The following is a 26,646-nucleotide window of genomic DNA, read 5'->3' as shown; positions in this document are numbered from 1 at the left end:
TGGGAATGTCTAGCTAAAGGCTCCTGAATAAATGGGGGTGTTACAGGTTTCGTCTGTTCATCAAACCAATAATCAAGTGATCAAAATGTCGGAATATTTGATTCCAACGCATAAAAGATACTAGAAAAGGCAGGTGTAGATACCCAGTATCTGCTGAGACTCCAACAAACACCCGATGATTATCGGACTACAACATGTTTTGGAATCGCGGCGTTTGATCGACAGTTTGTGTACAACTTTACGTCGGAAAACTTAAAACGATTTCGAAAATAAAACATTTCAAAACTTTTCAAAAGTACCTGAAGTGTTTAATGCACGACGACAGGGTCGCAATGACACTAACTAGAGTCATAACCGACACCGGACCAAAAACCGACTCAAAAATTCAAATCCCGACTCCAACAACGAGTCAAACCGAGTCAACACAAAAAACAAACCATTTCAAACCTTTTATACTAAGATTTTTCGAATTCATGAATGGTCAAGTACCAAACATGTGACTACAAATCCTAGGATGGAATAAATCATGATTGCACTTGTGTGAAAGTGACATGACAACTCGAAGACCCGCGACGTGGCTCGCGCCTCTTTGAGTAGGCCAGGTGGCCACGTCGATCAAAACTCACACAACCACTCATTTTCCTATAAATACCCCTCAAATGCCCCCATTTGAGAACTTACGCGAGTGTCCACCCCCTCTTTTCTCCCTTAAAATTCTCGACTCGACTTCTTAAGTCACAATCCGACGCATATTTACGACCTACCGATCCTAAATACAAGCCTTACACATTGTTTGGTACCGTCATCGTGCATTAAATCACTTGACCGACCATTTCGACCACTACACCGTCACTAATCTTAATAAAACACTCTTTTTACTTACCAAAACGGTTTTAGAAAGAGTCTTTTCCGACCAAGCGAGTTGTTACACTTACGTCGGTTTCTCGCCATAACCAAACATGTAAGTATGAGGGTGTAAAAATCCTTCTTTTATCATGTCTTTGCTTGTTTTATGACCATAACTTGCTAAAACATGCATAAGACGATCCAAAACATAGGATAGACGAGCCAAAACTGAGTTTTGGCCTGAGGCAGAAGCCCCTTGTTCTGCACAGAGGCTCGCGACTCAATGGGGTGCCCAGGTCAGAACTCAACCGTGTTTGTTCTCGTCCTTCCTCATTAATCTAATTTCATATTTGTAATCGGTTTTTACCATTTCGAATGCTTTCAAACCCTTTTATTTATTTTTACAAATTTTAACCATAAAACATTTTTCACCCTTGGTTCTTAATACCATGACGGTTTAATCCGTGTTCCGGTGATAATATTTCGTTAATAACATTTAAAAGGTATTTTAAAGCCTTTTATTTCATTTCTTTACATTTTTAGAGGTATTTTAAAGCCTTTCATCATTTCTTTACATTTCCAAAATAAACATATTAGTCACCAACACAAAGTCATCCTTGGTTCCACATACCATGCCGGATTTTAACCCGGGTACGATGATGAGTGTCGACTAATTATATTCAAATGAACTTAAAACAATTAGTTCATGATCCACTACTACAATTCTAAGCTAGGAGAACGGTCACTAACCGTTCTTAAAACACCTTTCAACCGTGCTGTGGCCAAGCGTTCTCTTTGACATAAGAGAACGGTTAACACGAAGTCAAACCGGTCTCTTTGTAACTACAACGAGAACGGTTCTATACTACAACCGTGCTATTATCATATTAGAAAGAGAACGGTTACATATGGACCCGTTTTCTTTGTAAAGACAGAAAAAGCGCCAATTTGGTAAAATGAAATTTGGCGCCGCGCCAGTTATTTTTTTCAAATTTGGCGCCATTATAGTATTTGAGGTTCAAGGAGAACGTGTATTGCATGAACCGTTCTCTTTGATTTTTTTATTTTTTTTTAAATATTTTTTTTCGAAACCCCTACACGATTAAATCGTATAGCTTATAGGAATTCTATATATACGTGCAATTCAGAAACTTCACAGCATGTATTACGGAACAAAAACCAAACTTTTTTATTTAATTTGAATTCATGACTATAATTCCTTACAAAAATTGACAAAATCCTATCCAAGTGCAAAAATAAGTATACGTATAAATATCGAAAAAAATGTATAAATAAAAATCTTTCAATCCGCATCACTTATTCCTATCCAAGTGCAAAAATAACTATAAGTAACTGGTAATCATCGTCTTCATCCACCATTACTTGTCGGCTTAAAATTGAGTGTGAATTCAGCCCAAATATTTCGCACCTCGTCAATTTGCTCAACCGTATATGTCATTGGGGCGGCTAACATGAACTGTATATATACACCCAAAACTTCAGTTAATACTAGCTTGTTACGTAAAATAATTACCAAGACGGAAAGAATAAAACAAAGAGATGAAAATGATTGAAATGATAAGGAAAAATACATACATTATGGGCGACATTAACATATCTTGCTTTGATAAGCTCCAACATATATCGACAAACATAATATCCGCATAATACGGTCCCAACCGGCTGCCGAGGACACTAAATTAAAAAACCACAATGAGTTGATGAGTTCTTTGCAAGTACATGATCAAAAGTTCAAGAAAATGTCAGAAAATCCAAGAGAAGGACGCTTTTCCAATCAAGTCTAATTCAAGGCATATAAGTTTCAAATACCAACAGTGGAAGAAAAAGGTTCCAGTAGAGATTTGGTATTGCAAGAGATTTGGTCATATGGAAAAGGAGTGCAGACAAAAGCAAAAAATGAGACCAAGACACAAGCAAGCCAACTTCTCAAGTATGAAAAACTTCCCACAGTAACAACAGAATCATAGACTTGATTTGTAACTAAAATTATACTCCCTCGAGTCCCTCCATTTGATTGGATTCACTAGCTTTCTGCAAATACATGGGGGAAATTTCGGGAAATGCAGTGAATCCAAATACAGAGAGGGATTTACTAAAAACAAATTCATATGAAGTTGTGAGCTACAATAGCCATTTCTGGTTTCAATTGAAGTAAAAATGGCTTTAGTATTGCTAGCCTAATACTTATACGCATCAAGAATTCAAGATTTATAATTAAAATAACTAGAATGAGCGATTCAGTTCCCTTCACCTACCAAACAAACTAAAAATTTAATAATGCAACCATCTCCATCGCCAGGATCCCTACTTTTTATCATTATACACTTGTGCAACAAAAGGACATATTCCAATTCACCTGAAATTTAAATTTGAGAAACCCAGTTTGTAGAACATCGAACAATAAGATTGAACTAATCAAATGAACTTATATAGAAACAACAATGGGGCTCTGAATATAATCAATCAACTGTGCGGCTCATGTTGTGGTATAGTCAATAAATAAATATGCACATTATAGAAGATATACCTTAATAATTTTCCAAGAAAGCGGTTTTGCGTCGAACCCGACAAGTGGATCAACTGAGTTTCTTTTCTCGAATGCTCTGTATTTCAATTAACTAAAATAAGTACTTACTTCAAACATAATTCAAACCACAATAAGTAGTGTCTCAACCATTTTCTAACCTAGTAATTGTGTCCACGAAAAATCGGCGAGGCTCCGTATATGCAGCAGGATCACACCAATACACAATAAGTAGTGTCTCAACCATGATTGTAAAAAATGAAGGAGGAAAATACATTTCGAATTGGCAAAGAGAAGTGACAATCAGATTTTGCAATTCATCTAACTCTGCAGAATCAATAACTTTGTTGCATATGGCATTGAAGAAAAAACAGAACCTAGTTATGGCATATCGAACCTTTTTAGGTAAAATGGAACGAATGGGCACTGCTATTAACTATTGCATCAAAACATGACAGTCGTGAGACTTTAGACCACTCAGCCTGAGATCTCGCATTGACACGAGGCTACTAATATTTGAAGAATATCCCTCAGGCACTTTAACACTATGCAAACACTCACAAAACTCTATTTTTTCCTTTTTGGAGAGTGTATGGGCAGCAGGAGGCAAATAAATCCGTACTCCCTCCTCTTGCGGGGCCAACTCCGGTTATTACACTTCTTTTTCTTTGCTTTTTCTAGCTGATAATATGAAGGTTGTTAATCAAAGTTCGAACATCCAGGATAGGTTGGAAAAAAGTTAGAGATCCCACACATACCTGCTCTTTCAGTGACTTCTCAGATGACCTCAAGTTCAAAGCATAATTGACAACCATTTTAGGTTCTACCAAAACAAGAAGGTATGTAAGTCAAACAATAGCAACAAGTAGCTGCAGATGAGCAGTTGAATGAAGTCAATGAACAGAAATCATGCAACTAGAAAAAGAACAGACATTGACGAAGAAACTAAGCTGGACTAGTTCCAGCAGGTATGAAAGACTCATTCTGGAACGAAGAATGCCATTTCTGAATTTCGGACTTCGCAGTTTCCCATTCCATCTGAAACAAAACCAACGAATATGAATGATCAGCAAGAATATACTAAATAAACTTAAGATACTTTAGAAAGACTCTTCCCGATACCGGTCTTTATGGTCAGCCTTTCTAAAGATGAAAACCCGATTGATTAATGAAAAACAAGAGTCAATATAGGGTTATAGCTCTTCTAACATATCATTCACCGTGTAATAAGCCATGTTCTTATCCCTTAGGAATTAATTACAAGCAACACTCAATCTACATAGACACTACTTCCACCGTCTTTATCATATCAAACTATTATAGTTTGCCTAAAAAGAAATTTGTATAAATACATTTGTCACTCCTGCCTAAATCCTAATACATCGCCTATATATTTTCATAGATTTTACTATAGACTCTCACACAGCTCGTTGAAGACTGTCAAGACTCTAAACAAAGGAGAAAAAGAAAGACAAAAAGAAAACATTACTAAACAGAGACGGAACGAAAGAAAACATTACTGGGACAAGTAAGCATAAGACATACTTTACACTTTTCCAGGTCATCCTTGGTCTTCTCAAGACTGATGAAGGGAAGCAAACAAGTTAGTGCGTTAACGACATAAAAACAATTCAACTGAGCAAATTCTTTAGACAAAATTACCTCTCACGAAGGGACAATATCATTCTCGTTGCCACACCAGGAGCCATCTCTTCCAATTTGATTTTGCCTAAACAGAAGATACAAATAATTTACACAAAGAAACTAAAGATTCAAAACACTCACTCGAAAAAAGATAGGTGCCTTTGTAGATGAAGAGCACTACTATTATGGAGGTAGCTCATAATAACGAACCAACTTGCACATACCTCACCACTAGCATCAAAGTCACGTCACCAACTCCCACCCCAACTAACATCACTTCCCCGCCAAAAGTCCAAACACGACTTAGAAACTTGCCTATTACTCCATGTAGTACTGACTTTGTCACTAAACAAAAAACATCGGAAATCGGTGGCGTTGGGGTTACAATCAGAAGTCATATTCCCTCTAACTCAACACATTCTTTACGTTTTATTAAAATAATTCTCACGAAAGAATAAAAATTTATTATTAACCTAAATGTTAGTCATTGAGCCAGCAAGCTGCCTAATAAATCCATTCCCTACCACAAGTTCTTAATTCAGCTTTATAGACTAAGACTATCTATGTAAAACAATGGCAATTAACAACCACACAATTTGCACCGGTAAGTACTCTCAAATGCCAACAATGGCTCAAAATCTAAATGTAATTAAGATTCTAGACGATTTGCAATACAAAGTACAGGTCTCAAGCAAAAGCATATAGTCCACAACTACAAACTATAGGGTAAAAAAGACAGTACTTAATGCAAATAGAGACCTTTTTCGACCCAAAAATATCGTCTTCTTCATCATCAAGCTCCCCAAAGCTCCGCTTACTCCCTAAAACACAAAAACAAACACTTCATTCATCAAACATATAAAACCCCACATAAACATTACCAATTGAATAACTAATCAGCTAAAAAAACAAAACCTGAGCGTCGATTGCTATTATTTTCAATGAAATCGGCCCCAAAATCATCATCCTAAATCGAACAACGCCAAATTAGATAAATTCAATCGCAAATGCCAAAAACAAAACAATAATAAATGCAATCAAAATAAACAAACACGAATTGCTAGCCCTCTAGTTCCGCCACTGACAAACAATAGAATGAAAGAAAATTACGTCGTCGAGATTAGAATGATTCGCCATTGAAAGAGGATTGAGAGTAAAACGAAACCCTAACGAATAGCTGGATGTTCGAACTTTGATTACAACCTTCATATTGGCCAATTATAAGGAAGAAATTGAGAGTGACGATTGGATTGGAATGACGGGAAGAAGAGCGAGGTTTTTTCTTTTGTAATTGAGAGGGTTTTTTCTTTTTTTGAGGGCAAGACAGACAGCAGCCTACGGGCCTTTCTTTTACATCTAGTCCGGTTTTGTCATTGGGCCGTTCTCTTTGTTGTATCAATGAGAACGGTTTCATGACTTAACCGTTCTCTTTATAATATTAAGACGGTTCGTCAAACTAACCGTTCTCGTTGTTAATCTACCAGCACGGTTGGAATCAATCACCGTTCTCTTGTGAAGTCATATTTGCGCGCCCATAACAAAAATAAGCAAGAGAACGGTTCCGTTATCGACCGTTCTTTAAGTGGCGTTCTTATAGCTTAGAATTGTAGTAGTGATCATTCACAAAACTATCCATGTCAAGTCAAACCCGACACCGAATATCATCAAAATAATGATGATTATTCGACTCTCGTTCCTCAAATCAACAAATACGGTCTAAACGACCCTTTCAAACCAAAACGGGTTTAAATACCCACTTTTCAACACGTTTCATAAATGTTTTTCAAATGGTCAGAGCACGGCATATAACCGTTGACTGACCCGCGCCTAAACAGGCCGTTTCTTTCTTATTTTCAAAACCAGGGGAGACCCCCTTGCACCGCCAACAGGCTCGCGCCTCATGTGGCCGCCTGGTGCAGGGTCTGTTCCCTTTCCAGCATTAGTCTAGGATGATCCCGACTCCGGCCAACCTGGATATAGGACGGATCAGATGACTATTTGCTCAATCAAAAATCACATTTGCAAAATGCCTTACTAAGACAAATGGACCGCTCTATGCACCATAAACCTAATACGCTAAATAGATGTTTAATTTCCGTCTTGCATGTAAATCAACCATAAATCCAACTCGACATCTTATACTTGATACTTGGATTAAATCAACCGACTTAGAAAGCTCTCACATGTTAGGTTTAAATTATTGGATGCGCATTCATGCATTTAAATCGTTTTATCAACTTTTGCATTCAACCAACCAAGATCGATCAGAGAGGTCGCTATCGCATGGGGGATTGGGTGTCTGATTAAAGGGCTTCCCAATACGTACCTTCACCTCTTACTCAGAAACTTTGGATAGTGGACGACCTTATCCAGGGCGTACGAGAGTCATTCTAGAGATAGGATGCTAAAGAGGGACGATTCCTTATCTTTAGTACCTATGTCAAACCCTGCTTTGTGCTTCGTTTGACCGAGGTATAAATTGGATTCTAACGGGTTCCAAGCATCACACAAATACTTGGTGGCGACTCCGAACATCTCTAATCGTTTCGAGACCCTTACCGAGACGAAACCGACCGATCTAAAACGATCCGGTCGAAAGCATTTTTACGCCGCCGAGCGTGGCTTTCAAAAGACCGCTGCACGTCCGCGGATCGACCGGGCTTGCAGGTGGGCCGATGTCCACAGATTGGCGACTCCGCTGGGGATAACTAGGACACTTACGTCTTTGTGGTCACTAGATGGTGAGACTCGAATGAGGTATTGGTCGGAATGAATTAATTGATATTACGGTCACGGTCGGGTTCCTTGTTCGGATCCACAACCTAACCCTCTTCGACCAATTGGCTCGTCTCATCGGCGTGATTTTTCTCATCCTCGCGTTTCGAATCCCGATTGAGTCAAGCATACCATTGATGTGACATATTTCTGTTTCGTCAAAGAGCTTTCATCACTTTCGAGCACGAGGCTAGGGCACCCTCCTTACACATTTTGTTTGGATTGGTATCCCTCTTGCAATCGGGGTTTGATAGCTTGGTGTGTAACCCACCCTTCTAAGCCAAAACCCGTGTCAGCATTATGCATAATATAATAAAACTGTGAGTGCTTATATGCTACTTGATCATAAGTCCTTCCGTGTCATTCTCAAACTTTCAAAAATACCCTTTTGCGCCGTTATAATAGCCATTTCAAACCTCGGTCTTTCGCCGACCGTTGCACGCCTTTCTAGGCCGTCGTATGGACGATTTTTAAACCCTGTTTTTATAGCCATTTCCACACGCCTTTCTAGGCCGTTATAATGACGATTTTCAAAACCCGGTTTTTTTATAACCATTTCAACACGCCTTTCTAGGCCGTCGTAATGACGATTTTTTCAAACTCGGTTTTTATAACCATTTCAACACACCTTTCTAAGCCGTCGTAATGACTATTTTTTAAACCCGACTTTTATAACCATTTCAACACGCCTTTTTAGGCCGTCGTAATGATGATTTTCAAACTCGGTTTTCTACAACCATTTCAAATCACCTTTCTACGCCATTATAATCGCCGCGTCTAGACACGGATTACAACCCATTTCGCGCCGACAATGGCTCTTTCAAAACCCGAGAAAAGCACACACCCTTTTCTCGAGACACTTTCGAGATCCCGAGGCCCATGCACCATCCCCGAGACCTCTTCAAACATTTCAAACTCGATTTTCAAAACATACAATTTTGAATTTCAAAAAACCGTCTTGGGAGACAATACATTGTTTTTCGAGCCAATTCAAACTCGAAACCGTCTTTTGCAAATAAACTCAAGACAACCCTTTCAACTGACCGACTTGCGGGGATCTCTATCTTCGGAAGCCGTCGATAAAACGACAAATGAATCTTTTTGGAAATTTCTATTTTCGAAAACTTCAGTCCACCGTTCCAATTCCGCCTCGTGTCTATCGAGTCGAAGCAAATTTACTTATGGGTCTTTACTTATGAGTCGTCTCACCACGAGACTCGTCCAATGGCGCCACGCCACTATATTGGATGCGTGTCAAAAGTTTGGTCAACACCGTCACGTCATAAATCGAGTCAGCACCGAGGTACCATACACGGTCATCCTCGTCTTGTTGAGTCTGATCCTTGTCTCGCCCTTTGTGTTGTCTGCGTTCAGTTTTTCAACCGTGTCCGATGGAGTTGTAATGAGAGCTGTTTTTCTGCCTCAGAGCCATGGCGTCTTCAACTTCGTCTGTCAACAACAACAACAACAATGATAACAACAGAGATATCACGACTGATCAGCTAGCCAGCCTGCTCACCCCTCTTAAGGTCACCCTGGATCGCGTCGAGACCCGTATCGACGCCCTGGAAAACAAGGAAGCTGGAGAACATAATAATCCACCTTTGACGGAAACCGAGAAGAGGCTAAAGCTCTTGGAAGAACAGCTCCTAGCCCGGGGTAACAATATCCATCTTGAGAACAACTGAAGGTTCGAACCTGTTGGGGATCAATTACCTGACAACTTTACCCTGACTGATGTGCCTAAGTTCAAAGGAGTGGAAGACCCACTCAATCATATCCGTGCCTTCAAAGACTACATGGCCATAAAAGGGGTCAAACAAGAACTTTTCACCCGGATCTTTCCGTCCTCTCTAGAACCGATCCCTCGCCAATGGTACTACTCCCTTGATCTGAAGAACCTTACGACTTGGGATGAGGTCGCAGTTGAATTTGCCAAGCAATATGCCGACAATGTTGAAATCCAAGCCAATACCCGTACTCTTGAGGTCCTAACCCAGAACGACAAGGAGGGATTCACCGAGTTCTTAACCCGTTGGAGGAGGGTAAGTACTCAGCTGGTCAGCAAGCCGAGTGAATCAACATTGGTGGAAAAGTTCGTCAACAATCTCCGCCGGGTGTATGCCAACTAACTGTGGTACCAAAATAATTAAGACCTTCCAGGATCTGCAAATCCTCGGGACACGCATTGAAGATGACCTCCGGAAGGGCGTCTCAGCTAAAACCACTGGTAGAGGCTACCAAGGATCCACATCAACCGGATCTCGCCCTTATGGTCAAACGAACAAGAATGATGAGGTCAACCTCCTTGAACCAACCGCCAAGAGAGCTGAGCGCCCCCAGAGAGTGTTCACTAATATAGGGTCAACTTACGCAAGCGCCCTGAAGAGGCTCATGGACCAGGGGAAGTTACAACCAATCGGACCCACCCCGGATTCGACCGATGCTAAGAAATCCCGCTTCTGGAACCCCAATGCCTACTGTCAGTACCATCAAGGGAAAGGTCATGATATGGAAACCTGCTTCAAACTGAAACACATCATCCAAGACATGATTGAGAAAGGGGAATTGCCTTTACCCCCGCCAACTAAGCCGAACAACAAAACCAACCCTTTGGGAATCCATGCTATCTCCGACGATGAGCCGACCCTGGACTGCTCACACCTCATCCTGCCAGTTGATGACGAGGTGAATGCCTTGGAAAAAGATCCCGCGGACGGGGTATTTGTGTTCAGTATCGCAACTATGTTTGCTATGTTCCAACAAGTTGAGGAAGCTATAGCCACTCTCTCCGAAAGGATCACCCGACTTGACGATGCCTACCGTCGACTTATCTTCAATCCTCCACCACCACGCTCGAGGGAGAGTCCCCCGAGCGCCCAAAACTACCCTCACCAGGATGGATTGCTCCCGCGACCATTCTGGCATGCACCTCACGATAATCACCCCCACAATAATCAGCCTCACAATAACTACCTTCACAAGAATCACCCCCACAAAAATGTCCCTCACAAAAACTGCCCACCGAGGAATAACCCTCCAAGGTACCCTCGGAATTCGGAAATTAATCGCATCTGGAGAGATGATGTTGAGGATGTCTATATCGTCCCAGGCAAGCAGGCAAAGGAGATCGGTCACCTTACCCGATCCGGACGCCCCTATCAGAATCCAAACAATCCAACGGTCGTTCCAACAACGAATGACCAAGTCGTCCCGGACATGGGCACTCAACCAAAGGCTCCCGAGCATTCGATCCTCAAGCAGCTCCAGAAGGCAAAAGCCGAAATCTCAATTTGGCAACTGATCGCGACATCCTCTGAGCATCGACAGCTTTGCTACAGGCCTTGGGAAAATTAATTATGCCCTCCACCTCCTCCCCTGAAGAAATAGTGGCACACATGACAAGGGACGCCCCTGACTTGAACAACCCGGTCGTCTTCTCTGACGAGGATATCCCTCCCTTCGAAGCCAATCATAATCTTGCCCTGTACATTACCGTACAATGTCTCAAGAAGAATGTGCCCATGGTCCTTGTGGATGACGGGTCCACAGTGAATGTCATTCCCCTCAAGACGGCTCACAAACTGGGTATTAAGGAAGGTGACTTGGTCCTGACAAATCAAGGAGTACGCGCCTACGACGGCACTCGTCGCAAGGTCGCAGGGCTTATCACTCTAACTGTCGCAACGGGACCACTTGAAAGGCAAACCAGTTTTCAGGTGGTCGACATCGACACCTCCTTCAATATGCTCCTGGGACGTCCCTGGATTCACGCCGTCAAGCAGTTACCTCAACACTCCACCAGAAAATCAGGGTCCCCTTCAACCGGAAAACGATCACGATTTCGGCTTCCCCGATCAAAGCCATCATGAGAAAGGGAATAGCCTCCCAAGCCATTGAGGAGGATGATAATGAAATGTAGAGATTCCAAGCCGTGAACGCCATAACTGATGAGTCAACACCCTTTGATTGTGACCCGTTTGCCAACCTCACAGTCAACCGCATCATGATGCGCCAGGATTACTTCCCGGGTCTGCCCCTCAATCCACTGAAGAGCACCTTACCTCCCTTGAAACAGGATAAGGTCCCCTACATCCCCTTCGGACTGGGCTATGAACCTATCGATGAAGATATCCAGGAGATGAAACTCCTAGTTCGAAAACGCAAGAAGCACGGGGTTATCCTCCGTCCCTATCATCTGACTCTCAATGGATAATTTGTCCCCGAGGGAGAGTCCAAGCTCTACCATGGCTTTCTGAAGCCGATCTATGACTCTGTGGCCAAGACCAAGTACCCGGGTGTGGAAGTCTTCCAGGACTGCTACTTCATCCCTGACAACACCGAAGCTGCATCAACCGAGTCTAAGCCGTCGTCATGCCTCGATGGACAAGCTCTCACCCTCCTCTTTGGAGAGGATAACATCAAGCACCTCGACTATGAGGACATCATCAACATCGCCCTGAAGGACAACCAGTTTGACCCAACCGCCTTGATCTTCGACACTGACTCGGAGAAACCTGCACAAGGCTGGAGGAAGACCGTCAAGTGAACCGATCGCCTAGGCCGTATTCTCAAGATCACAACTGGAGAAGGCCCTATGTTTAAAGAGGGAAGTGAAGAAGAATCTGACTCTGAGTCTTGAGTCGGAGTCAGAGTCTGTCATAGCTCCTAACACTCATGTTGTCCCAGTCAAGGTCCCCTTCCCGCTGTTTTATCACAAAGTTGTGGCTGATTCAGAGGCTGAGTCTACTAGGGTCACCCCCACTCCCATGAAAGGTGACAACCTAGAGCCTGTTCTAGGGGCCACATCCTCTGCTGTGTCGCCTCTGACCGGCCATGAGATGTCTAGCCTCTTCGAGCTTTTCGCTCGTGTCAACTTAATGAACGCTAAGTTTGCTTATGACTCGTCTCAATTTAACTACAATGCGATTCTGAATGACTATGAGGAATTTGAATTGAGTGACTACCCACCTCACCTAGCCAAAGAACATGACAAACGGGAAACCAGAACCCCTGTCATTGAGGAGACTGAACCTATTAACGTAGGAACCGACAACACACCTCAAGAACTTAGGATAGGGACAACCCTGGACCCCTCGGAAAGACAACAGTTCATTGACCTCGTCCACGAATACAAGGACGTATTCGCCTGGTCCTACAGAGATATGCCTGGGATTGACAGGGAAATTGCGGAGCACCGGATAACCATTAAGCCAGGAGCTAAACCTGTGAAGCAGAAGCTGCGTCGAATGCGTCCTGAATGGGCCCTGAAAATCAAGGAAGAAGTGGATAAACAGTTCAAGAATGGTTTCATCAAAGTGTTGTATACTCTGACTGGGTGGCCAACATTGTGCCTGTACCGAAGAAAGACGGAAGAATTCGGGTTTGCGTCGACTTCAGGGATCTGAACAAGGCGAGTCCAAAGGACGACTTCCCTTTGCCACATGTTGACATTCTGGTGGACAATACTGCCGAGCACGCCCTCCTATCATTCATGGACGGGTATGCTGGGTACAACCAGATTAAAATGGTTGAGGAAGACATGTACAAGACTGCATTCACTACGCAGTGGGGTACATATTGCTACACGGTCATGTCTTTCGGTCTCATCAACGCCGGAGCAACCTATCAAAGAACCGCTACCACTCTTCTACATGATATGAAGCACAAGGAGGTAGAGCTATATGTCGATGACATGATCGTCAAGAAAAGAGAACGGGACGGCCACATCAGTGCCCTTCGGAAATTCTTCACTCGTCTGCGGAAATATAACATAAGACTAAATCCTCAGAAGTGTGCATTTGGGGTCACCTCTGGAAAACTCTTGAGACATGTCATCAGCAAAAGAGGCAGTGAGATTGATTCAACCAAAATCAAAGCCCTCCAACAAATGCCACGGCCTAAGAACAAGAAGGAGATTCGGGGATTTCTCAATCAGGTCCAATACATCAGCCGCTTCATTGCCAAGCTCACCATGATTTGTGAACCAATATTAAAGAAGCTTCACGCCTCCGATCACACCGATTGGAACGACGACTGATACGTCTGTCGTGTACCTATCAAAAATAAACAAACTAAACTAACTATATAGCTAGGGAAGTCAGGTCGATCTCCTCAGAGAGACAAGATATCTGTAGAAGTCCGTCTATTTGGTCACAAATGGGGGGTATTTAAATTGGTTTTCTAAACTAAAAGGGTAAAAGGAAAGAGAAGCAGAGATAAGAGCAATAAAGGCAAGAAAATAGAATTAAACTATCAGATAGAGAAGGGACATGTCAGGATTTCAGTTCACTACGGTAGTCCAGTGACTCAACTGTAAACAACTTAGACAAATTAATGCGAGACGGATATGGAAAGGTCCTTCCGGTTCACTTTCTACCCTAAACTTCCACTAACTTAACTTTCGTCCTTGTCAGGGTAGTCTACTGTTCATAGTAGACCTATTTAGTCTAATCTTCCGATCCAGGATTAAATTTAGCCAGATTAAAGGGTGACTCAGAAGCGTGCACTCAACTAAGTCGGTAAAATATAGTTAAATTGCTATGGTGACAGAATCTCACAATTAATTCATCTAACCTATTTACTACATCATCACATTTCTACCGTAGATCCCCTAATCCCAACATGAAATAGATTTAGCTACTCATATTGCTATTAATATTATCAAAACTAACAACAAACGATGAACTAACAATAAACATAATGAAATAATAAATAAAGTGCATAAAAGAGAATTAGGGTAGAAAGTAAATGAAGCAAAACAAGTAATTAAAGCAAATGAAATAAAGATTATTATTAAGAAAGGAGAAAGAGATTACAATCGTGAGAATCCGGCGTAAAAAACGACAAAATCCAAGCGAATTAACCCCGAAAGCAAAGTTGCAGTGAAGGATGAAAATGATAGATGAAAAACTGAAATATAGTGTCGATGATAATAGAATAGATGATCCTAATGACCTAGTAACGTAATGCTTAAATAGAAAATAAACTAAGTCCAAAAGCTAAAACAAGCTTACGGGCTAATTAAAGCCCACGCCAGCAGAAACCCCTCGATCGAGTAGAATAAATCCACTCGATCGAGCAAAACACCAGAAAATCTACTCGATCGAGTAGATTAGTTACTTGATCGAGTAACATCTCTTTTCAGCACCTCTTGATCGAGTAATTAACTGCTCGATCGATCAACTGAGGCCATAAAAACCACTTGATCGAGTAACAAAACCACTCGATCGAGTCTTTTTCCTTCAAATTAGCCTAAACTCGTCACCGACTGCCTCGTAAACCATGCCTTCACGCATTCCAATGCAGTATCTCACTCTGGAAAATCCCGTCTCCTCAAAATGCATGCAAAAAGGACGAAAAATGGTACGATTCCACTACTTTCGCGTTCATTTCTACAAAACGGACAAAACGAACCAAAGTAGCCAATTCGGGGCATAATACTATATAAACAGTACAAAAATGCATGGAAATACGTGCTAAAATAGGCTAAAAAGACTATACAATATGAACGTATCAAATCTCCCCAAACCTAACCTTTACTCGTCCTCGAGTAAACTAAAATGCAACTAATAGAACGGAAATGATAACTCAGAGCTAGCTTAACTTGTCTACTTGAACCAATTTAATGAAACAAAAACTAACAGTTATAGCTAAGCAGACAATACGCAAACGAGTTATAAGCTGTTCAGAAATATAGCCAACCTATCGACCTTGCAAGACCAACAAAATCAGACTCTCTCGTGGTCACTCTTCTCTCATGAAGCAAAGGGTGAATGTTATATGTAAAAGAGAGAAGGAAAGACAGTCACTCACCTAACTGCGACCTACATAGCATGCATGCAACAAAAATGAAAGACAATTCAAGTACTAATGCACACACTCCAACCAATAATGTCCGTCACAGCCGAGGGCTTACAAACAATATGGGAATAGTGAGGTTCAAGTGAGAAAAGGCAAAACAAGTTATGGTAATGTGGAGGTAAAAGCATAAAGCTAGTTCCTAACAGGACCATAATAAACCATCTGAATCTCAACTGACTGAAAAAAAAGAGTACAAGTGCCCTTCATTTGGCACACAGCTCACTAAACTCAAACACAATCTCCTCAAAAATATGGAATAAGAATGGAGGAGGTAGACGGCTTTCCTTTTTAACACCGTCTAAATGAATCAAATGAAACAAAACAATTATTTTTCAAACTTCTTTTCTTTCTTTCGTTTTCACGTGAATCAGCTTTTTTTTTTCTTTTTCAACTCTTTTTTTTTTCTTTCTTTTTCTCCTTTCTCTATTTACACCAACTCCATACAAAAAGATACGGGCCAAACTGTTGGAATATGTGTCCTCCGACAATAATGCGATCACGACTTTTGTATATGACGTATTTTTATTAATAAGTTGATTTTTAATGTGTTAAAAATACATACCAAATTTATGTTACATATGACATGTGACATATTGACAATTGACAAAAATAAAATGGAATCCATTTTATCTCCATTTGGCCGAAATAGTGGGAGGATTTAACATATATATTATGTTGATTAAAGTTAATGGAAAACATAATTATGTTAACCTATTGCTAGCCATGCACACCTACATATTCTTGTGAAGGTAACCATGGGCATGCATTGGCTCTATTTTTCCTCCACTCCCACCGGTTTTGGGAAGAGAAATCCTTGTGATTTTTCTTCTTATTTTATCTAATATTCACTTAGAAAAATACTAGTGATTATTATTCATTCATACAATCTAAAAACAAGAGTTTTAGAAAGAGAAAAATTTCCTCTATCATTCCTCTCTCTCAACCGGTTTTGGGTGAGATACCAAATATTTTTGGGTCAATTTTTCTTACAAAATTAATATTATCTAGTATACATTATATTAATTTTATTAAGAGTGTGTCTTGGGTATTAATCCTTGGGAGAGATCCTATACTTGGGTCTTTGTTCATCCAAAAGGAAAGCTCAAGAATAAAAGAGAAGGAGATCTCTTTTGTGCCCATTTGAACCGAAATTCCAATATAAGAATGGATGTTTCTTCTTTATTTTATTAATTAGTTTGCATGCATAAGATCACTTGTTAATTTTATGACAAATTAAATTATAACATATATGAGTATGTTAAGTATATAGATCTACTTTTCCTTTAATTGGTATCAGAGTCATGGTTGTTTGCATGCAAATCGGTTAAAAGTTTTTCCGAGTTATAAGAATAACATATAAAACTTGTATAATTTGTGTTATTATGATATATCACGAAATTAATCCATGCATGATAAAATTTCTGGTCCTAAAATGTTTTTAGGATTTTTGGTTAATTTACGGATTTTTTATTGTTCATTTTATACAATAATGGCATTTAAATATGATTTTATGAGTAAAAATGTCATTTTCGGTCTAAAATTAGCTATACTTCGAATTTTCCAGTGATTTTTGGATATGTTGTCACATATATTATTTTGAGATAACCTGTAAACTTTCATAATTTTTGGACATGTTATGCTCGAAAAATGGATTTTTCATTATTAAAATTGATTTTAGGTGAAAAATAGGTTAATATGAGATAAATTTCGAATCTGGTCATAGAAATTTAGTATGTTGTCACATGCAATTTTACAAGATGTGTGTAAAACAATGGGCTATAGTGAAGTCTTTTTGCATGATTTATGGATTTTTGAAGAAAAATAGCATAAATAGTGACATTATTAGTGAAAAATTAATAAAACATAATCTATGACTAAGGAAAAACATCATATGTTGCATTTTATTATCTTTTTCAGATCTAAAATTGAAAAGTTGATGAATATAATTTTTCCATGTTTTTATGATTATATTAGTTAAAACCGATAAACCGCAACATTGTTTTTCCGGAAAAATTTTGAAATTTTTAACCTAAGTTTTTGAACATTATGAATGTCATGGTATTTTTCCAGAATATTCATGAGTTTAAATTTCAAATTTTGAATTTATTTGAAATTTTTGTGATTTATTTGAAGTTTATAGCTTATTTTTATAATTTTAAGTCCATTAATGAACAAATTTTATAAATATGAGTTAATTATGGTCAAATTATTAGTGAAGACTAAATTTTGAGTCCTAAGAGGTTAGGGTAATTAACTTATGCATAAATATGAATTTATGTAATTTTTGTGATTATAAAATGTTGAAATCACGCAAATCCGTAAAAACCGAGTAATAGACGATATTGGCTAATTAAAGGCGATTTAGCATTAAAATTGGGCATGTTCATACATATTATAATGCTGCATTTTCTTTATGATTGTCATAATTGAATTTATGTAATTTTTGAATTATGTAATTTTACTTAGTATGGCCTTAGTTTTAATTGGTATTTCCCGAAATGTATGGGAATATCGATTCGGTTGTAATTTTATTGTGATCTCGTATCACCGTTTTGTAATTTAATAGATTTATTTTATTTTATCTTAGTTACAAATGTATAATAGGAAATTATGTAATTTGCTATGTAATTTAATTTATCTTGGAGTTCCCAAAGACGGATTTCTTCAAGATGGCGATACATAAAGACGGTGTTACCTCGAGATGCGTGCCACAACCGAAGTTCAAGGGACCAATGGAGTTGGTTTCCGAATATGTAATAGTTAAATAGTTTTTCTATTTAGGAAAGGCCATACTAGGATTTATTTTATGTTTGCATTTTATTTATATGTCACATGCATCGCTAAATCGCCATAACTAAAACATGCATTGTCATTTTATCGAGTTTATCGAACGTTTCAATTAAAATTATCGTAGTTCACCGCTTTAGTTCACTTAAAACGTGATAGATAATAAATTGACATGACCTCTCGCTAAAACAATTAATTGAGACATAGCCTTACCAAATAGTAGAAACCATGAAAACCTATTTCGCGAGGGAGTGCACTCGGCCCTACCGGGGTACAAAACTTGTTACGTAGGGGAAGTGGGTGATAAATGTCTATCCACCGAATTCATGTTGATAAGGGATGAATCGGCCCTACCGTGCCCAAGTTGATGTGGATTTGGATCATGGACACATTTATTCGAAATTTGGATTGAACTCAACAAAAGTTTTTGATAAGGGATGTATCGGCCACACCGTGCCCTTGTCGGATGTGTTTTGGGCTAAAGATAATTGTTAATGTAATATTATCGACCAAGAGTTCTAAAAGTAGAATCGATTAAACGTTAATCCACCGAGTTATATTGATAAAGGATGTATCGGCCCTATCGTGCCTAAGTCGATATGAATTTGGGTCTTGGAATCATTTATTATAGTTGGGTAGAGGTCACTATATAAATGTTCATATCTTGTTAATTTGCAAGTATGATTTAAAAAGACAAATGTTAATATTTCCTTTCCCTCCATATTTGTAGTTCATTACAATGAATCCATCAAATGCTACCGCACCGATAACTATTGTGTCTTACCACAATGTTTTTGACGACGTTTGCTCCAACAATGATTTTGACACTACTAGAGAACTTCATTTTGGGATAGGTTCGGATGGAAACCTTAACTTCATCACTTCTTCTAAACCACCTACTACTACTAGACCTCGTGTGAGTCCGTCTCAGGAAGACTACCTCATACAATCTATAGGGTCTTTGTCTCTGGAAGATAAAGATGCCAAAACTAGTGGGAGCTCAAGCAATCAAGTTCTTGCTTCAAAGGGCAAAAGGTTCAAGAAGAAGGGAAAGAAAATCAAAAACTTCAAGCAAGTTAATGATGAGTGCCATTATTGCTATGGCATGGGACATTGGCTTAGGAATTGTCCCGTATATTTGCGAAATATAAGGGAAGGAATCATCACTCCAAAAAGTAAAATTCCTAAGGAAATTTATGTTATTGATATAAATTATACTTCCACTACGACATGGGTACTAGATACCGGTTGTGATTCTCACCTTTGTAATCATTTACAGGGTTTAAGAGATGTGAAGAGGCTTAGCAAGGGAGATGTGGATCTACGCCTTGGAAATGGAGCTCGGGTAGCGGCCGAATCCAAAGGAACTTATGTTTTAGCTTTGCCTAATGGATTTGAGTTGTATTTACATAATTGTTTTTATGTGCCTACACTCTCTAATAACATTATTTCAATCGCCATGCTAGACATGGACGGTTTTTGTTTTGTCATTAAGAACAATCGTTGTACTATTTCTAGGAACGACTTGGTTATAGGCCAAGCTTCCTCTATCAATGGCATTTACATTTTAGAGACCTCAAATCCGACTAATGATATCTATAACATTCAATCAAAGAAACTCAAATCAAGTGACCCAAGTGAAGCGTTCATTTGGCATTGTCGATTAGGTCACATAAACGAGAATCGCATCAAAAGATTAATTTCGACTAATGTGATTACACCATTTGATTATCAATCATATGGTACATGCGAATATTGCCTACTTGGCAAAATGACTCGTAATCCTTTTAGTGGTAAAGGGACACGAGCTAGTGAACTATTAGGACTCATACACACCGATGTATGTGGACCAATGAGTATCACCGCTCGTGGAAATTATGACTACTTTATAACTTTCACCGACGACTTGAGTAGACATGGGTATGTCTATTTAATAAAGCATAAGAGTGAAGCGTTTGAGAAATTCAAAGAATTTCAAAACGAAGTAGAGAACCAATTGAACAAAAGGATTAAGGCACTACGATCCTATCGTGGTGGAGAATATCTTAGCCTTGAATTTGATTCACACTTGAAAGGTTGTGGTATTATATCACAACTTACTCCACCCGGAACACCACAACTCAATGGTGTTGCCGAAAGGAGGAATCGAACCCTACTTGATATGGTTCGATCCATGATGAGTCAAACCGAGTTACCGAACTCGTTTTGGGGATTTGCGATTCAAACCGCAATTCGATCTTTGAACAATAGTCCCACAAAGTCCACCGAGAAGACTCCATGTGAGATGTGGACGGGAAGGATCCCCAATATATCCTATATGAAGATTTGGGGATGTGATGCTTACGTCAAGACTAAGAACGACAACAAGCTTGCCCCAAGATCCGAAAAATGCATCTTTGTAGGTTACCCCTCGACCTCTCGAGGATACTACTTCTACAAACCTCAAGATAACAAAGTGTTTGTGTCTTGCGAGGCTGTCTTCTTAGAAAGAGAATTTATTTCTAAGAGACAGAGTGGGAGAAATTTTGAACTTGACGAAGTTCAAGAGCCACAAACCGAGGTAGAGACGCAAGAAGAAGTTCCTTCGTCGTCTAACGCGGTTGTACCTCCTCCACTAAGAAGGACGGGTCGAGTAATTCGCCATCCCGATCGATATGTGGGACTTATCGAGGAAGATGGAACACTCGATGTGTTGCTTATGGAAAGTGATGAGCCCGCCACCTATAAGGCCGCAATCTCTAGTCCTAATTCTTCCTTATGGCTTGAAGCCATGAAATCCGAAATGGATTCTATGCTTGAAAATCAAGTTTGGGACTTGGTAGATTTGCCTAAAGGGGCAAGACCTCTTCAATGCAAATGGATATTCAAAGTCAAAATGGCATAGAAGGACATGATGATGTCTACAAAGCTAGGCTAGTGGCAAAAGGATTTACCCAAGTCCAAGGTCTCCATTATGATGAGACCTTCGCCCCCGTAGCCATGCTAAGATCCATACGGATTTTGTTAGCGATTGCCGCATTTCATGATTATGAAATATGGCAAATGGATGTCAAAACCGCTTTTCTAAATGGGCATTTAGAAGAGGAGGTGTACATGATACAACCCGAAGGTTTTGTTGATTCTAAAAATCCTAACAAAGTGTGCAAGCTTAAGAGATCCATTTATGGTCTTAAGCAAGCGTCTAGAAGTTAGAATCATCGATTCAATCATGTTATAAAGGAAAATGGTTTCACTCGAAGTGTTGAGGAACCATGTTTATACATGAAATTTAGTGGGAGCAATGTTGTGTTCCTAATCTTGTATGTCGATGACATACTACTCATTGGAAATGATATTCCAATGTTGTCTTATTTTAAGAAGTGGTTAGGTAACCACTTCCAAATGAAGGATTTAGGAGAGGCACAACGCATATTAGGTATCCGGATCCATAGAGATAGATCCAAGAGGATATTGGTACTAAGTCAAGAGTCTTATGTTGATAAGATTCTTCGACGGTTCAGCATGGACAAATCCAAAAGGGGTTTAGTACCTATGGTAACCGGGACGATATTGAGCAAGACTCAATCTCCCTCCGAACCCCATGATGTTGAACGCGTGAAGACGATCCCTTATGCTTCCGCTGTTGGATCAATCATGTACGCCATGATATGCACACATCCTGATGTCTCGTATGCCTTGAGCATGACGAGTAGATATCAAGGAAATCCAGGTGAGAGTCACTGGATTGCAGTCAAGAACATCCTTAAGTACTTGAGAAGAACTAAGGATTCTATCTTAGTGTTTGGAGGAGACACCGAACTTCGTGTTAATGGTTACACGGACTCAAGCTTCCAAACAGATAGAGATGACATGAAATCACAAGCTGGTTTTGTTTTCATGCTCAATGGTGGTGCTGTTAGCTGGAGAAGCTTCAAGGAAGCTATAACCGCGGATTCTACAACGTAGGCTGAGTACATAGCAGCATCAGAAGCTGTCAAGGAAGCTGTGTGGATCAGGCAATTCACGGAAGGTCTAAGAGTATTACCTACCGCCAATGATCCCATCACTCTCTATTGTGATAATAGTGGGACAATCTTCCAAGCTAAGGAGCCAAAGTCTAGTAATAAATCTAGACATGTACTTAGAAAATATCATGTAATAAGAGATTTCATTGAGAAAAAGGAAATTGCGATTTGTAAGGTTGGGACGGATGACAACATAGCCGATCCACTCACCAAGCCTTTATCGCAGGCTAAGCATGATGGACATGTTGCGTCCATGGGACTTAAACGTGTACCAAGTTTTTGTTAGATTTTGAAATGAAATAAAAGTGTTGTTTTTGTTCATGTTCACAATCACATTTGTCTTTTATCTTTAATTTATACATTGTTACATCCAAACGGGTTGTAGTGACAATTGAACCCCGTTAAAGTGAACACGGATTAACATAGTATTTGCCCATAGTCACTTGTATGAGGTGACATCTCGAAGTGACTAGAATGTGATGCGATTGATGGCAAGTTCAAGTGCCATAGAGTCATGTGAGATGACTAGTCGATCACATAGGCAGACTGTTAGGAACATTTTGTCGGGCCTTATGACCGCTTATAGAGTTCTGGCAAATTTATATAGCCTGGTCGTGGCGAGAGCTGCTATAGTATTCCAATGAGTCGATTCTTTTGACTAAAGACTATTCGCCTAAGATGGCACAGTTTCAGATTAACTTTGATTTGTGTTACTACGACCTTCGTAAATGGGGTCAAATGGGCATATTTTGGGTTATGATGGCTGTGGCTAGTTGAAGGGAATGAGTGCGATAGGAATTGTCCACCCCTAGTCAGGGTTATAACAATATCTCAGGGCCACTCGAAGAGTAATGAACTGGAAATGCGTGGCCACGCTCGGAAGGTATCTATGATAAATAAATCCGGTCAATCAGTTATTCTCCAGATCGAGGAAACCACTCTCGATATGATCACTTGCAAGTACGACCTGAAAGACACCTTGCATTGAGTGGGAGATAGTAACAGGACAAGAGAATTAGTGACGCACACTTGTCGAGGACAAGTGGGAGATTGTTGGAATATGTGTCCTCCGACAATAATGCGGTCACGACTGTTGATCATGATGATCACATGTTTAAGTCTCATTATAAAGAATACAATTGGGAAGTAATATTTACTGTCAACTGATCAACATATATCGGTAATGATTGGCTGACTAGAGTTTGACATTCGTCGTCGTGCGACGGTGGTGATCGATTGATCCCCTAGGTCATACCTAAAGGATAACACTCTTAATTGATCATTTAATTAATCGTATAACGTTACGAGTTAATTAAATTACTTGAAAATTGACGGACGATTTTGGAAGTAAAATTTACGTATCACATTGAAATTGATTAAATGAGATACGGTCTGAGTAATCGAATTGTATCATTGCTCAGATGAAATTATTGTTTAAAGAAACAATTGAATTTGAATGAATTATTATAAATACAATCTGTTGTGATTTATAATTGGTAAAATATTTTGGTACAAGTAATTATGAATTACTAAGTCAAGTTTTGTATATGACGTATTTTTATTAATACGTTGATTTTTAATGTGTTAAAAATACATAACAAATTTATGTTACATATGACATGTGACATATTGACAATTGACAAAAATAAAATGGAATCCATTTTATCTCCATTTGGCCGAAATAGTGGGAGGATTTAACATATATATTATGTTGATTAAAGTTAATGGAAAACATAATTATGTTAACCTATTGCTAGCCATGCACACCTACATATTCTTGTGAAGGTAACCATGGGCATGCATTGGCTCTATTTTTCCTCCACTCCCACCGGTTTTGGGAAGAGAAATCCTTGTGATTTTTCTTCTTATTTTATCTAATATTCACTTAGAAAAATACTAGTGATTATTATTCATTCATACAATCTAAAAACAAGAGTTTTAGAAAGAGAAAAATTTCATCTATCATTCCTCTCTCTCAACCGGTTTTGGGTGAGATACCAAATATTTTTGGGTCAATTTTTCTTACAAAATTAATATTATCTAGTATACATTATATTAATTTTATTAAGAGTGTGTCTTGGGTATTAATCCTTGGGAGAGATCCTATACTTGGGTCTTTGTTCATCCAAAAGGAAAGCTCAAGAACAAAAGAGAAGGAGATCTCTTTTGTGCCCATTTGAACAGAAATTCCAATGTAAGAATGGATGTTTCTTCTTTATTTTATTAATTAGTTTGCATGCATAAGATCACTTGTTAATTTTATGACAAATTAAATTATAACATATATGAGTATGTTAAGTATATAGATCTACTTTTCCTTCACAAACTGCAAACGGAAAATCATACCACAAAAGACATATTAAACTAGCTTGACTAGGAAGACTCAGTTTGGGATGTAGCTAATGGGTCAGAAAGGCAAGTTTTGGTTTAAGTGGAGCTAAATGGGTGAAAAAAAATTATAAGGAAAAGGGGAAATTTGCAAGCACCTCCCTGCATGAGACACCAACCACAAACCCGAATGTGTGCATTTGACAAGAAATTGAATGTCATAAAAGTGCAAAAACGATGAACATGCTATGCAAGGAGTACTACTCTCAATTCCTAATGAACCGGTCATGAATGTCACCTGTTTTGGGCTCTAAAACTCAGAATTTATGGAGTAGTTTGCCAATTTATCAGGTCAAGTCTAAACAGTCAGCTATATTTGAACAGAAACTCGTAGACTATGCGTATGACAAAGCTAATAACTATCAACAGAAGTGCAAGGCTCAAGTGAAATGACAAATTATAGTGCAGTTTCATCACGAAAATCTACCGTTCCGACTCAACCTATATGCAAAAATAAACGTGAATATTTTTGAATTTTTAAAATTGTCTATTTTTTTTTTTGATTTTTTGAATTTTTTAATGAAATAAACAAACAATGCAAGCTGAAATAAATAAACGTGAATGCAAAACAAATGCAAATGCAGACTCAAAAGGATGCAATACCCTCCCCAAACCAAAACGGACAACGCCCTCGTTGTCCTCCAGCATACACCAGCAGATATATACAGGGGAACGGGGATATACAACCAATAAAGAATAAAAACAATAAAATAAAAAGGAGACAAAAATAAAAGAGTAAGATGTACATACAAAACACGAACTTCCCCAAACCAGCCAGAAAACTGGGGAAGTGAGTAGACCAGTAGCTACTCATTAGCCTCGTCGTCACGGACATCCTCCACCGTGAACTCTGGATCCTCCTCCTCCTCTCTCCTTCTCCTCTGCTCAGCTTGAGCTCTCTTCGCTGCCACCTCCGGGTCCTCGTCGTCCTCCTCCTCCTCAGCAGACTCCGGGTACCCCTCAGCTGGGTACCGGTAAAAGGAAGGGTGTGGCCAACCCTCTGGGATCGAACGGTGTCGACTCAAGTGGTACTCGTATAGAGGGAACAAAGTCAAAGCTAAGTCCTGATCCATACGAGCATGTCTCTCTGCAATCTCAACTAACAAACCATCACGACGCCCTTGGTCCATGACCGAGGACGCCTCAAAGGGTGGTGGAGGTATAAAATTAGCAGGTAGGACCGGTTGTGCATGTGTCTGGTCGGCGGGTGCGGGACTAGGAGTAAGAGTAGGAGTCGGGATGGGAGTAGCCGTGGAAGGCTGGACACTCCCAGAAGGTGTGGACCCCTATCCAGTCTCAAGTCTACGCCGCTTCTTGGCGGCGGGTAAAGAGGGAGGTGGTCGGAGTGGAAGGTGGTAGTCAGGCAGTGGTGGAAGTCGGGCGCCCCTAGCGACAGTAGGCAAAGGGACTAGACGGGGGAGAGTGTCACAAGGTAGGTCCACAGACAAGGAACCGTCTATCTTCCATGTCTGGTAGTCTGTGGTCAGCCAATGCTGAGAGTGCATGGCATCCAGGCTCAAGTACCTCTCTCCCCGGAGGTACGGTAAGTCACTAGGCCAGACGGAGAAAAGGGAACGGGCAAGAATGGTGGCCATGCCACCGCAGGCAATAGATCCCATGACCTTCAGCCCCTGAGCCTGGAAGTACTGGGCGGTCAGATAGGCGATGTTGAGGGTAAAAGGACCCTCGCAGTCAATGTTCAGTTAACCGCCTAAGATGGAGAGCTCGTTGTTGTTGATGTTGTTTGGCTCCTTTCGGCCAAAAATGGTGCTCCCCATCAGTCTAAGAAAGTAA

General features: G+C 39.8%; 1 protein-coding gene and 1 long non-coding RNA gene across 3 annotated transcripts; both read right to left on the bottom strand.

The window, feature by feature from the left end:
- Positions 1–1,753: 1,753 nt before the first annotated feature.
- On the bottom strand, positions 1,754–5,111 carry LOC141627333 (uncharacterized). 2 transcript variants are annotated; one of them, XM_074440652.1, is made up of 8 exons: positions 5,054–5,111; positions 4,937–4,973; positions 4,324–4,429; positions 4,150–4,214; positions 3,553–4,072; positions 3,395–3,470; positions 2,443–2,541; positions 1,754–2,323 (listed from the first exon to the last, which is right to left on the bottom strand). In XM_074440652.1, the coding sequence occupies exons 5-8, from the start codon at positions 3,666–3,668 to the stop codon at positions 2,216–2,218; spliced, it is 399 nt and encodes a 132-aa protein (XP_074296753.1). In that variant the 5' UTR covers positions 3,669–4,072; positions 4,150–4,214; positions 4,324–4,429; positions 4,937–4,973; positions 5,054–5,111; the 3' UTR covers positions 1,754–2,215. The 2 variants fall into 2 exon arrangements, with proteins under 2 accessions (XP_074296753.1, XP_074296752.1); XM_074440651.1 differs by having other exon boundaries at positions 3,553–4,214.
- Positions 5,112–5,774: 663 nt separating this feature from the next.
- LOC141630320 (uncharacterized) lies at positions 5,775–6,324 on the bottom strand. The gene is made up of 3 exons (XR_012537473.1): positions 6,146–6,324; positions 5,951–6,002; positions 5,775–5,856 (listed from the first exon to the last, which is right to left on the bottom strand). It is a non-coding gene; the product is annotated as an uncharacterized LOC141630320 (long non-coding RNA).
- Positions 6,325–26,646: the final 20,322 nt, after the last annotated feature.

This window comes from Silene latifolia, chromosome Y, assembly GCF_048544455.1.
Source record: "Silene latifolia isolate original U9 population chromosome Y, ASM4854445v1, whole genome shotgun sequence".
NCBI classification, from domain to species: domain Eukaryota; kingdom Viridiplantae; phylum Streptophyta; class Magnoliopsida; order Caryophyllales; family Caryophyllaceae; genus Silene; species Silene latifolia.
The sequence above is the reverse complement of the archived record's forward strand: the minus strand, read 5'-3'. Positions and strand labels throughout refer to the sequence as shown.

Excerpts from the sequence above, each read along its gene's own strand:
- LOC141627333 (XM_074440651.1), bottom strand. The coding sequence starts at position 3,668 with ATGTATTTTCCTCCTTCATTTTTTACAATCATGGTTGAGACACTACTT. Across the intron at positions 3,471-3,552 it reads TTCGTGGACACAATTACTAG|AGCATTCGAGAAAAGAAACT; the intron begins GTTAGAAAATGG and ends ATTGAAATACAG. Across the intron at positions 2,542-3,394 it reads TTTCTTGGAAAATTATTAAG|TGTCCTCGGCAGCCGGTTGG; the intron begins GTATATCTTCTA and ends TTTTTAATTTAG.